The sequence below is a fragment of the Oncorhynchus masou genome, chromosome 5, assembly GCF_036934945.1.
Source record: "Oncorhynchus masou masou isolate Uvic2021 chromosome 5, UVic_Omas_1.1, whole genome shotgun sequence".
Lineage (NCBI taxonomy): Eukaryota > Metazoa > Chordata > Actinopteri > Salmoniformes > Salmonidae > Oncorhynchus > Oncorhynchus masou.
This window is the reverse complement of record NC_088216.1, coordinates 19,713,514-19,727,244: the sequence shown is the minus strand read 5'-3', so window position 1 is coordinate 19,727,244 and position 13,731 is coordinate 19,713,514. Positions and strand designations below refer to the sequence as shown.

The 13,731-nt window shown below is 40.7% G+C and overlaps 2 protein-coding genes across 2 annotated transcripts; one reads left to right on the top strand and one right to left on the bottom strand.

Annotated features, from left to right (window-relative positions):
- The first annotated feature begins 696 nt into the window (after positions 1 to 696).
- LOC135536335 (epithelial membrane protein 2-like) lies at positions 697 to 4,815 on the top strand. The gene is made up of 5 exons (XM_064962691.1): positions 697 to 792; positions 2,106 to 2,189; positions 2,470 to 2,572; positions 3,179 to 3,319; positions 3,678 to 4,815. Exons 2-5 carry the CDS (start codon positions 2,115 to 2,117, stop codon positions 3,833 to 3,835), a joined length of 477 nt encoding a protein of 158 aa, XP_064818763.1. The 5' UTR covers positions 697 to 792; positions 2,106 to 2,114; the 3' UTR covers positions 3,836 to 4,815.
- Positions 4,510 to 12,323, bottom strand: LOC135536325 (40-kDa huntingtin-associated protein-like). Its single transcript, XM_064962683.1, has 17 exons — positions 12,072 to 12,323; positions 11,523 to 11,809; positions 10,908 to 11,026; positions 10,657 to 10,767; positions 10,115 to 10,234; positions 9,383 to 9,895; positions 8,910 to 8,956; positions 8,656 to 8,728; positions 8,268 to 8,427; positions 7,224 to 7,292; positions 6,892 to 7,012; positions 6,420 to 6,512; positions 6,228 to 6,292; positions 5,987 to 6,068; positions 5,803 to 5,849; positions 5,184 to 5,239; positions 4,510 to 5,016 (listed from the first exon to the last, which is right to left on the bottom strand). Exons 6-17 carry the CDS (start codon positions 9,439 to 9,441, stop codon positions 4,935 to 4,937), a joined length of 954 nt encoding a protein of 317 aa, XP_064818755.1. The 5' UTR covers positions 9,442 to 9,895; positions 10,115 to 10,234; positions 10,657 to 10,767; positions 10,908 to 11,026; positions 11,523 to 11,809; positions 12,072 to 12,323; the 3' UTR covers positions 4,510 to 4,934.
- Between the last annotated feature and the right edge of the window lie 1,408 nt (positions 12,324 to 13,731).

Sequence of the window (13,731 nt, the reverse complement as noted above, 5' to 3'; positions counted from 1 at the left end):
AATTAACTCAGACAAAACAAAAATCTGGTTGGATTTCATCATGGAAGAAAATGAGACACAGTAGAAAGAATTTGTTAATACCTTGAAATTTTGAGGGTAAAAAAAAGTAGGCCTATAGGCTCAAGTACAAAATGACATCCATAAACTATGTGGGGGGGAAACATTGCTATGGAAATGATGTGTGCAGTATATCATTACCTAAAACACGGATAGGTCATGGCTGTTGCTATTCTACTCATATTTTGGGTTGCTGCTGCGATACTGCGTACATAGGGGAATTGGGTGTTGTTGTTTACTTATAGGAATGTGAGGTATTCATATATTCATATTTCTCATGTGTTGAGAGCTCATTGTAAAAGGGAGAGGTGTAGCCTACATATTGCTTTGAGGGCAGGGGAGGAGGGCTAGAGTGGAGCGCAACATGTTTGTTTGGTTCCTTTTAGAATTAAGAATATACTACAAACTGGGACTATTCTACACACATTCTGTACACAGCCGTAATTGTCACTCCATTCATTCAACGAGTTCCTTTGAAGATCACTTAGCTTCACGCAGTGTTTTGACAGAGGGAAGCGTTGCCTATTTGTCATAGAATTTTAAAGTTCCTGACTTTTTAAAGATACGAAAATGTTTGAGGATATGGGTGGAGTTTGGGAAAGGGGAAAGGGAGGGAAGAGGCCGAAGAGAAAAAAAAATAGTGATGTGTAGGCTATGAATTCGATGCTGGGTGGGTCTAACGTTACAGCTTTTCAGAATTGCAAATAACTATCGTGCGTAAAAGCTACTTCACAGGTAATGTTTATCAGCCTAATGCGGTTTACAATTTCTATTCAATGGGATTGGTGGAGGGTTGGTACTGTTTAGCGATTTTTTTAAGGCTCTGTGGGCGAAAACAATAGTTTTGGGGAGGTATTTAAACGATTTATAATGGAACTACATTCAGTTGATAAGGACGCTCTGGAAGGATTACATGGATTTCACTTTTGCGAGCGGCAAAAAAACGTCAACATAGGTTTACTTCTTGCATAGTATTATAGATCATATTTTAATAAAGATTTTGTATTCATTTATGTATAACACATATGTTTCAGACTCACTTCTGTCGTCGTATTCTCGCGCTCTTTTCTCATAGCCTGTGTATGGGGCCCGTTGCAACTAACGGGTATATCATCCATAACAAACGGTAATGTGCAGCCAAGTAGTCCAGTTAAAATACATGGCCACGTTGAATAGCCGATTATTTTTCTCTACTGAAACTTACTATTGAGTAAAAAAAAAATATATGCATATATTCAGGTTAATAATGATTAGTCTGCAGTTAAACGAATAATCTCAACGTTTAGGCCTAATAACTTTATACACTTGAGTAACTTTTTAAACAATGTTGTTGTGATGGTAGACCTACAGAAACAACCATTATTACTTTACCCTCTAAGCGGTCTAATTGTAGTTGATAACAAATAAACGAATCTATAAACTAATTTTATAGGCTAAACGTGAATGAGCAATCGAATCCAATGATTTGAGTCGTATTTGAAACGAGTCCAATTGATCATTTAGGTAGAGCGCTCTTCTATCCCAGACCTGGATCAAAAACAGACGTCAAATACTTCGTGTGCTTGATTTATCTGGGAGTTTGCACTTTTGGGTCTATTTTATTATTCCCATTGTAGGCAAACCAATTTAAACACAATACAAGCATTTTAAAATATTTGAGCGAGATCTGGTTATGCCTCGTATTTAGCAAGTAAATACCAATAAGATAATTAACCAATAAGGCCCGATGGTGGTGTGGTATATGGCCAATATACCACGGCTAAGGGCTATTCTTAAGCACAATGCAACGCAGAAGGGCCTGGAAACAGCCCTTAGCCTTGGTATTTTGGCAATATACCACAAACACCAGAGGTGCCTTATTGCTGTTATGAACTGATTACCAACATAATTAGAGCAGTACAAATAAATGTTTTGTCATACCCGTGGTATATGGGCTAATATAACACGGCTTTCAGCCAATCAGCATTCAGGGTTCGAACCACCCAGTTTCTAATAAGCAGCAAAGCCTACTCACTGTATATCTTTCCACAACACTTATCTTTTCTCAGTTAGTCACAATGTTGGTCCTGGCTGGAATCGTTGTTCTTCACATTACCGCCATCATCCTGCTTCTGGTTGCAACCATTGATAATGTAAGTAAATAAATATCCCCTCTGCTTTTTCTTACTTTCACATGCTTCCAATGTCACCTCAGTGACCCCTTCTGTTCCATCTGTTCTCCTGCTCCTTATGAACTTCAGAACGTCTTTATGGACACCATAATAAATACAGGGCTAGAACAAAAATGTCCACCGTTGGGCCTAAGTATCCAACACTGAAAACACGGTTCCAACACTGTTATGAGATGATATAGCTGTTAGTAAGTTTTGTTACAATGACTTTGCTACTCTTCTCCTGTGTTGTTTTCTGCAGGCCTGGTGGCTCACAGACTCAGTGGCCACAGATGTGTGGGGCCGGTGGGAACTGGCAGGCTCAGCTTGGCACTACACCAACCTCAAAGGAGACTATGCTGAAGGTCTAGTACAGATGCCGTATCTTAATTTGATGACCCTGTTGTTGCAGGAATGCTCCTGCCCAGCAGGAAATACAAACTTGTAGTGTACTCAAGGTTTGAAAAGGCTTTGAAAGTTTGTAATTTCTACTTTAAAATGTCTGACTTGATTTCCCCAACGAAAAATGTATCAACCCCTACAAAAATGTCATTCACATTTCCTGTTGCTGCAGGATTATTTTCCTGCAGGTTGAAACTGGCTCACATTAAGATACAGCATCTGTGTGCTCACCTCTTGTTATGGCTACACAGTATTAGCTTCTACCAAAACAAGATAGAGTGGACATGTGCGTATGCTTATACTCGCTCGGTAGGCAGGGGTCGAATTAAGCTTCCAAAGTGAAACTAGTTTTGATGTGTTCCTTTTACTATGGTGAGTTCCCAGAATGGTGTTATTTCTACCCCTGCTGGTAGGCCTACATTACATGGACAAAAAAAATATATATTTTGTAATTATTATGAATTAAAATAAATGACTGTCATTGTTCTGTATGACAAGAGTATATTGTGTCAGGATCAGTATGTGCATCTTCCCATCTCATGGAGCCCTGTTCTCTCTGTACCCTATAGAATACCTCCAGGTAGTGCAGGCCGGAGCAGTGCTGGCCTGCATCTTCTCCATCCTGGGCCTGTTTGTGTTCGTGGCTCAACTCTTCACCTTGTCCAAGGGCCAGAGGTTCACCTTCTCTGGAGCCTTGATGCTCATCTCCTGTAAGTAGCTTGGGCCCCTGTATCTGCATCTTTATACTGTATAATCTATGTAATGACATAGTGTATATGTTCTGTTGTAGTCCAGCACTAGCAAACAGAACTAATAACTGATGCAAACTGATAACTAATCATTGAGTCTTTGAATGCACATCCTGTGGGTGGGTCCCCATGAGCATGGTTGAAAAACACTATTGTTTATTGCTATAACTATCACTGTTATTTAAGTTCAGCTTGAAATGGTCTCATCAGCAGTTGTGTCTACAGCCCTATGAGTGACTTTGAGGTGATGTCTCCAGTACAGCACATAACTGTTATTAACCTAACAGGTGTTTTTAAATCTCCACTCGTCTCCATCTAGGTCTGTGTGTAATGATTGCTGCGTCCATCTACACGGACATCTTCCACAAGCAGGACCAGGGCTGGTTCGGACACTCTTTCATCCTGGCCTGGATCTCCTTCGTTCTCACCTTCATACTGGGCGTCATCTACGTGGTGCTGCGCAAGAAGAGCGAGTAGAGGAACAAGGGGTGAAGGGGAGGAGAGGAGGATTGTAAGGAAGGATAGTTTTTAATACGTTTTTGCATTGTGTTGGAAAGGGATGGAGGGAGGGTTGGGTCTTAATTCGTTTATTAACAGTCCCAGTATTTTGATTTTTCTTGTGAGGAGGAAGGTGGTACAGAAGGGGGGAGAGCGGACCCCAAAGAATTGTATGCACAATCAATTTCTATGCAGACTACAGCATGCCTGTTCAAATGGGAGATTTGTAATGTGTAATTGATATAGTACTGTATATTTCAAGGTATGCTACATAGCTGTTGCAGTACTTGAACAATCAGCAAACAAGCTTAATTTCCAGTACATTTTTTAAAAGGAATTTGGATTTGTATTTTTTATAACTGAAGTATTTTAGAACCAATTGTAATTGTTTTTTTTAAATCTAAATACTGTAACCGTTTGTTGTGTAATTGTCGTAACGTGTATTCTAAGTGCATTTTAATCGTGTGTGATTCTGAGTTTTGGTTGGCTTCTATATCAAAATACATTTTAATCACGTGTGTGATTCTGAGTTTTGGTTGGCTGCTATATCAAAGTACATTTTAATCATGTGTGTGATTCTGAGTTTTGGTTGGCTGCTATATCAAAGTACATTTTAATTTGTACAAGTGAAAAAGGTAAACCAGGAACAGAGGTCAATGCGGTGTATGTAATATCACCATTTATTATAATGCAGTAGAGGGATTCTGTTTTGTAATTACATTGGAATTTAAGCCATGTTTGTTCAGACTATACAATTTATTAACAAAATAAAAACGCTAGAAAAAAAGCATATTTTTCATTCATATTTCATCTATTCAACATATTTCCAATAAATAACTATATGATGCAAGACTTCACCACGAGAGCAATCCTGCGACCACTAATAGGCATAACAGGGGATGCAGTAAGATGTACAGTATGTCCAACGACATGCTTGGTCCGGTTCCCACGTTTTTTTTTAGAAAAGACAACCACACCAAAACATTATTCAAGAGGCCCTACAACAGACCAAGACAGAGACAGGAATGTTCCATTATGTGTCATTCCGAGGGGGTGCAGTGAGTTGATCTGGACTGTACTAAATCCCCTGTCCAGAGGGGGTGATCCGCTCTTGCACCACCAGGTGAAGGAGGTGGTTCTGCTCTGCTGAGAGAAGAGGCCTGAAGAAGAAGAATTTACTGTCCATTTTCCTTACAGTCTACGGAAATGTTCTTAACAATTTAGAGACAAGATATCAATGAGAAAATCATAAGGAAAAAAAAAATACATTGAAATGTGTATTGCAGCTAAATAGCTACCACATGACTGAGATTTTATTTTTGCTTACCAGAGTTCAGGTTGAAGAGACTTGAGGGACTCTGTGTCTTTTTCCTGGCAGGCCATCTGCAACAACACAATGATAGACTGATATAGACTTTAGACGTTGAAAGCCCAGCATAACCACCAATACAGATCAGCATAAAGCTAGGATCCTGAAATCAAAACAATAACAAAGCGTCACCCTGCCTTTGTTTTTGTAAAATGCTGAGGGATGGGCCTGGAGAAACATAACCACTCTAATTCATATACAGAGCTATGGATGCAAGGGCTTGACCATCCATGATATCAACATTATAGTTTTAATCATGTTGTTAGGCGGTACAGTTTTTGTTTACATTTGCATTGTTTACAAACATTGGAGTAAAACAAGCTTATATTTTGGGTTCTGATGGGGTACAACGGTTGAACTAAGCTCATGAGGCATTTACAAAATTATATTCTTCAAGAATACCATTCATTCATAAGATGTAGCATCGACGGTTTCTTGCTTTAAAAAGTTGACTCAGTGCTACAATTATGCTCATATTAATCCTGACGTGAGACACTTGACCTTCTCACCCGGACATTAAGGGCCAATACATAGGTATTTTGTGTGATAGAGTCTAGTAAGGAAATATGCCACATACCACAACTGACTGCAGAAGCAGGAAGACATTCTCAGGTAGGAAGGTCACTACAACGAGAGGGTTGGAAATACAGGTTTAACAATATATAATTATGAACTTTGTTCTCCCATCTCAACCTTGCTAGTGTTGTGTGTATGAGTGTTTAAGGTCAGTCGGGTTAGAATAATGGCTGTAGTGTAGTTACCCTGACTATGAGGGTCAAACGACTCCCAGGCGTATCTCTCCAGGGTCTGGGCATGCTCTGGCAACAACTTCTGGGGAGGAGGCTGCAAAAGGCATTGACATTTGTTCTCAGCTTTCGAAGAGATAACGCAATTTTGCAGTGATAAATCATCTGTAAGTGTTTGTAGGAAGGAATTGAATACAAGTGAAGTGAAATGTAATGGTATAAGAAGGCACAACAATCTTCGCGATGCTGTGCTTACCTCAAGCAGCATCAGCAAAAGTACTCTAGAAATCTCACACTTGGCCACAATGTCCAGAAATGCACCTAAGAAGACAATGAGCAGACGAAAAGCATACTGTTATCAGTTTCAGAATAGTTCATGAACTTCCTGCTTTAACACAGGAAGTGATGAGTTAGCCACAAGTGTTGGGCCAGTCCATTATGTCTTCACCAACGGGGGTGCTGGTGCCGGGCAGTTGCAGTCCCCTCTCCTGACACATCAGCTGCATCTCTGTCAGCACGGACAGCGCGCCGTCATAGTCACCTGACACACAGAGATCAGACAATGTCTATTACAGGATCATGATGTTGTTGTTAGGATTAGAAACACACAAAAACACACACCAGAGTTGGGGTCAGGTCAATATCAATTCCAGTAAATTCAGAAATTGAATTGCACTCCACTGGAGAAAATCCATGTCCAAAGCAATTTATTGGAATTGACATGGTCTTGAACCCAACTCTGGTATACTCTAGTCCCCAACACATGGATAGGCTTCAACTGACATCTGGACCACATGCAGGTAATCCCCATACCATAACCCAGTTTCCTGGGTGGGAGATCAATACGGAGTTGAAATAACGCAACTCTTCGCCTATGGTCCAGACCCATCAACCCCCACAGATCCCGTCACTGTACTCACGGGTGAGTATTTTGCAGGTGGCCATCTCTCCCATAGACAGCAGAGACTCAATGGGCTGCTGTGTCTGGAGTTCTGCTGCTCTCTGGTAGTGAACTATGGCCTCACCTGGTCTGTTCATCTCCTATAGATGAAGATGAGAAGAGCGAGGAAGAATGAGAGAAAGGGAGAGAGGGAGGGGGAGAGAACAGCAGACAGAGAAACAGAGAAAAAAGAGAGAAGGAGAGAGAGAGAAGGATGAGAGGGATGATCATAGGATCTTAATTCACTACACAGACTGACATAGAAGAGGAATGGTTGCCAATGTATCTTTTGTGATCAGTTTGGTCCATTACCTTGAGGGCATTGCCAAGTTCCAGAGATAGACTGGCGGCCATGACAGGCTGGTTCATCTCAATGTACACCTGAAACACATTTGTAAAACACAGCATTATGCTACTGTCTCCAGAGGAATCTAGGGGAAAGGCCAGGGAAAATGGGTATGTATGGGAAATTCTCCAGATGCTTGGTCTATCTCTTTGTAGCTGTTATTTCAGATGGATTTAACAATAAACTAAAGAGGATTGGATTATCATTTAAATGCCCTAGCAAACCAATAAATATTCTGATTGATCATTTTCCCTTTCACAGCTGTTGTTCACCAAGCCTGGTTAAACTAGACTGAATGCTGCACTCACTTTATGTCTGTCAGTTCCATCTGGTTTAATAGGGAAGCTTATAGTCATGAAACGCCTCTGTCAAGAAACGTGGATGCAGTGAGCAGTGTTGCAGTTAAATCATCTCAAGCAAATTTGGTGAAACGTAAAGCAACTCAATACAACATTAAAATTACATCAATTATGTTTTTTTATTGTATACATCTATGTCTCTTGTGATGCAGTTCACAGCAGCACTGACGAATGTGTTGAGTTTTGAATGCCACCTTTTGTTCCATGCAGGCTGAAGACCAAGCTAGACAGTAACTAGCTAACACCAGGCACAGATGGAAGGATCTTTGCCATAGATGAAAAGTAAACTTTTAATTATATTTGCTGACACCCTTCAGTCAAATTGTGCACCAGTAAAGTAGCTATCTAGCTACTGTATATAAACCATGCCCCTCTGCAAACCCGTGACGTCACACACGTGCTGTCCCCCTATCGCGTTAATAATCCCGCCTCCTGAAATAAAAGTGTTTGACATGGGGGAGGAGACCAGTAACTTTAGGATCAAACTTTACCAATGTCGAAGCAACAGTCATGTTTCATACTTTGATCTGGTTTTATCCAAATATCATCAAATTTAATGAAAAACATGATTTTGACTGTTCGTGACCTTTAACTTATGACCCGTTTGTGTATCTCTATTCTATTATGTCAAACATTTGTAGTCTTTTTTACCTTGATGGCGAAGCTGTAGCAGTTGAGTGCGGCCTGCAGGTGCTCGTCGAAGCCTGGGGCTTGTAGTGCTCTGTTCTCCTTCTCAGAGAGCAGGAAGAGCCGGGCAGCATCGGTCAGGGCCAGGGCCTCCCCAGGAGCATTGAAAAGAGTCTGCTCACACCTGTGGGTTCAGGTAGGATATAACAGGTATAGATTATTTATTGTAATGTGAGATATCTAATTTACATTATAATAGGTAGTAGGAAATAATGTTAGTTGTAGGATACTTACAATGGAGGAGAAAGGGCAATATTGATCTATCATTCTATGCTACTCATGTCTGTATGATATTAATATGGGCAAACAATATGTTCTGATTAGGTGGCAATAGTTAGAGATGGAGACTTACCTTGCCATTGCAAGGTCACAGAAGGCTGCATACTGAAGGCAGTCTTGCTGCTTCAGCTCTTTAGCCAACTGGCCTGCAACCAATCAGAAATACTGGGTGAGATGCAAGCCACATAATCAACAGACGTTGTGCAAATGGTGTACTTAATAGTAGGGGTCATCATCTGAAAACATGAACATATGAATGAATTGTTGATATGTCAGAAACATGGTTATTAGTCATATATTTTTTTAAAGGACACATTAGCTACTCACCAAACTGCTCACTTGCTTCTGCTACATTGGGTTTCCGAAGAAAACGTCTAAGGTGGGCAAAGTGAAATTACAACTAAGCCAGTAGGGACAACAGAATGTCAGACATGTTTAGTTAGCTAGTTGCCGTTAGCCTAGTAACCACTGCTCTCGTACCTGATTGGCAACAACGCTACAAAACTAACGTCAGCTAAACAATCATTATCAATCAGGGATGAGGATTAATTTGAAACAGCTAACTAATTATCTATCTAGTGAGTTTAGCCAAAACATGATAAAAATGGCAACATAAATAAAAACGCTTTTGATGCTTTCTTTGGACCCATGGAACTGACAGCAAGTGTAGCCGGCTACCATTAGCTAGCTAGCTAGCTGTGAAATCCTGGCTCGCAACTCAAAAGATTAGACGATCATGCATTACACATAGTCACTCGAATGGATACACAGAACAAAGACAAGAACGTAATAAATCGTACTTTTTCAATTTATTTGATACAGCACGATATCTCATCAGAAAGTCCCCCTCCGCTGCCATGGTCAACAATAGATGAAAAACGTAAATAAACCAAACCCGGAAGTAGAGATGGGAGACGCGTTTCGATTGGTTCTTACTCAAAATAGCCTAATAGTCTCATTGGATACAATCTTATTATGGTGGGACTTTGGAGAACAAGGGTTCAGTTTGCAAAATCTCTCGCTGAAATGAATCTGACATATTGCAAATATCTGTTAATTAGACAAAATAACAACCAGAGACATTCCGTGATGACAACAACCAGAGACACAGCAGTTTATTTTCAACAGAAGTCACGAAGCTGCAGGGTAAAATACATACGTGATTTTAGGTCTGTGTAAAAGAACAAGAGAGATTGCAAAAGCAGGAAAATAGAGCCATATAGTTTCCCAAACACAGTGCAAATGCCAGTAGGTCAGAAATTCTCATAGACGCATTCAAATATTCCTTCCCCTTGCGGCGTTGCATTCTCCATCTGTAGGAGGAGAGTGGGAGAGAGGTCAGGACAGTAGCATCCCCATTAACTCAAACAGCTCTTTATCAACATTATTGGTAGATATAGGTCTACTCATATCTATTTTGGGGAATAGAATATAGTAGAAAAATAGAATACAATTAAATATAATATATCTGGAATGACAAAACCAAGGCTTTAGTGATTTATATTTCCTGGTTAGTGTATGTTCACACTGACCGATTCCTTTGACTTTCTCTTTACTTTTCCTTTCCTCTGGACAGATTCACGGTTTACTGCTGCTGCTGGTGCTCCTGGGGTCAAGACCTCATAGACAGATGCTGGCCGAGACTCTAGACTCTGAGAGAGGAGAGAGTTCCAGGTGAGACACATTCATTCTTGTAGATCACATAGGGCCTACAGTGGATGTGGAACTTAATCAAAACAGTGGATCTTTGTTGATGATATTCTTTTGATGACCCACACACAGCTTTGACATGTGTCAAGGTCATTTTGTTGTTGTGGTTCAACTCGTAAAATCAATGTGATATAGTTACAGCAAGTCAATGGAGATAGAGGCGGGTAGCCTAGTGGTTACAGCGTTGGACTAGTAACCGAAAGGTTGCAAGTTCAAATCCCCGAGCTGACAAGGTACAAATTTGTCGTTCTGCCCCTGAACAGGCAGTTAACCCACTGTTCCTAGGCCGTCATTGAAAATAAGAATTTGTTCTTAACTGACTTGCCTAGTAAAATAAAGGTAAAAAAAAGAGAGACATGCTTACAGCGTAAACTGGAGCAGAGGCAGCTGCATTCACTGATGTTTTACCGTTCTCCTCCTCCTCTTCATTCTCCCCTCTATTCCTTCCACTTACTCCACTACCGGTACTTCCATTCTTCAATATAAATTGACCCCGGAAATCACAAGTTAACACACACACGGACTGATACAATGACAACATACCAACCACAACAGAAGGGTACAAAAATATACAGTGTTTCAGAACTGCCACCAAACCTTTCTCAAATCTCTTACCCATTTGCTTTTGAACACGTAAATGGAGCCGATCACACTGAAGATGAGCAGGGCTGTGGTAAGAGCCCCCAACACGATGAAAAGGCTGAAACCAGAGTAAGACTGCCGGTACCCCTCGTCTGAAAGAGAGACAGAGACAAACACAGAGACACAGAGATACAGAGACACAGAGATACAAAGACACAGAGACACAGAGATACAGAGATACAGAGACACAGAGATACAGAGATACAGAGATACAGAGATACAGAGACACAGAGACACAGAGATACAGAGACAATAAACTTAGTACCATTAGAGTTTGTCCAGTGTCAGTCAATGGCTGAACACTTTGGTTGGAAGTAGAGTAAAGTCAAGTGAAAAAAAAGAGTTAGAGGGCTTTTTATTTTCATGACGACAATCATGCGTGTTGTTGATGGTGGCGTACATCTGACATTCAGCTGACATCTACGGTATTTGTACCAAAAAAGGCCCCTTTTAAAAAAGGATTGTGTTTTCACTGTCACGTCAACAATTCCTGTTACTCAACATGTGGACAACAGAAGTTTCACTAACTGACTAACTGTTATCTTTCTATCATCCCTTCATTTTCTTCTTCTTCTACCACACACTCACCTTTCACCAGAAGGGTCCAGAAGATCTCCACATTTTTATACTTACAGTTATACTCTCCTGAGTATGAACTGTTATATGCTGTTATTTCCAAATTAAATGTTCTTGTTTTTGTTTCAGGACAAAAAGAATACCCCATTCTTGTATCTTCTTTTGTTCTGGAGGCCCAGAGCAGACTAAGTTGCTGGAGCTCTGATTCATTGGGATGGTCACTTTGGGTTTGTAAAGGACCGTTTCTCCTGCCAGAGCCACCCTGATTCTGTCCGGCATGGAGATAGCTGGGTTGGCTTCTAAATTACACAGGGGGATGTAGAGTAAGGCTCAATCTGACATCGAAGAACCAAATAGGCAACTTACTTATGTATTAATTTGCAATACTTTGATATAGCCTGCTAGAAATGCATTGATATACAATGTTGATGAGAAAAGACAGTTCTGTAAATGATAACAGGAATTTCTATCATGACATTTCTAACTTCTAACATAAAGAAATGACCTTCAACAGTATCATGGTATTGGTATTTAAATGTTTTGTTAATTAAATACCCTTACCTTGAGCCTGATGATTTCCCAAACACATCAGGACACAAAGAACTCCAACCATCCAGATGCACATTTTGAAGAGACACCAAAGGTTTAGTTTTCCCCCCTCTGTTTCTATTTGTTTGTGGTCACTTGAGATAGGAATACCTGTATCAGTATTGGAAGGATTCCGTCGAATTTCCCAAACAGTGTATGAGTGTCGCTTCAAGCCTTTCCCCTGTTCTGATTGCCCAGAATGTGTATGTCTATATCTGTTAGTCTTGTCCTCAGAGAGGTCGCAATACTGGGGTTCCTGTTTTGCTCTGGCCACTTCCTCAAAGTATTAATTAATGTGAGCCTTGTAAAATCCCCAAGCATCAGAGATAGAATGACCAAGATACTGTACTGATCTAGGAGGCATAGACTATAAAATAACAGATACATTAAAAAAATATATAAACAGATTATGAATGAAAGCATGAAGCATTTACAGCAGTTATTACAGTATGTACTCTTGTGTATGTTTTGTTGTGATACCACAGGCAGCTACTGTGTTATTATTGTGTTTGTTACATCACTCACCAGATCCATCCCAGATGCAGTGTTGAGTTTCCTCCACTGTGAGACAGTGTTGGAGAGACCCAGAGTTAAAGTTCAAACCACACGTGAGCACTAAATGAGAGTCCGGCCCTTTGGATGAAAGAGAGAGAGAGAGGAAAACATATGAGAAAGAGAGAATGGAATTCGGGGGAGGTGACAAATTGTCTATGTTAATGCAAACCAGGTGAATGTACGTCCGTTTGACTTCTCCTCAACTAATGCTCTCAGTCAGTGTGGAAGGAAGAACTGCACAGCACTGCAACACCTCTGCACGTGCCTATGCCTCTTCCCCTCTTCCCTTCTTCCCTCTCTCTCTATTCCCTTCTTTTACAAACTCTTTCCCCTGTTATTCCCCCTTTCATTGGCAGAGCTGGAAGCCAACTCTGACCTCACAGCAGCCACTGCACAACAACAGACTAAGAGAGAGAGAGAACAGAAATAACATCTGGATACCAGTGAATAAAAATTATGTTCACTCTATTTCATACCATTCCCCCTCTCCTTATCTATCTCTAACTCCCCTCCGACCTTAAATCACTTTCTTGCATTATTTTACCTGGCAGGGCAAATCCACTGTCAACAGTATGGAAGGTATTCACCTGGATTTGGTCAGTTGATGTGTTGGACTGAACTTGGACGATAACCAGAGCTGGATGAAATGCGTCATCATTTGAGAAATGTGGAGAATTTGCTGTTATACTTTTGGGTTCTTGAAAAAATGTCATAGCTCATATAGGATAACAATCATTCTTTACCTCCATCTGCATCAAAGAGAAGGGGAACCAGAGGGGCGGGGAAGGGGGAATGACAGGAAGACTCAAAAGAAAAGTGAATATGAAGAGAACACGTACATCTGGAAACAGCTGGAAGCCAGAAAGAGAGAAAGAGAGAGAGAAAGAGAGAGAAGAGAGAGTGAGATGTGTACGCTCCTCAGTCCTCTCACAGTTCACAAATAAAGATTCCTTAAGTGGGTCCGCACTGCCCAGCCACATTCTCCTGCTAATCTCATTACTACTGCAGGGACAGAGAGGAGAAGAGAGGGAAGAGGAAGAGGAGACCAGGAAATTGGAAGAGCGGAGAAGAGAAAAGG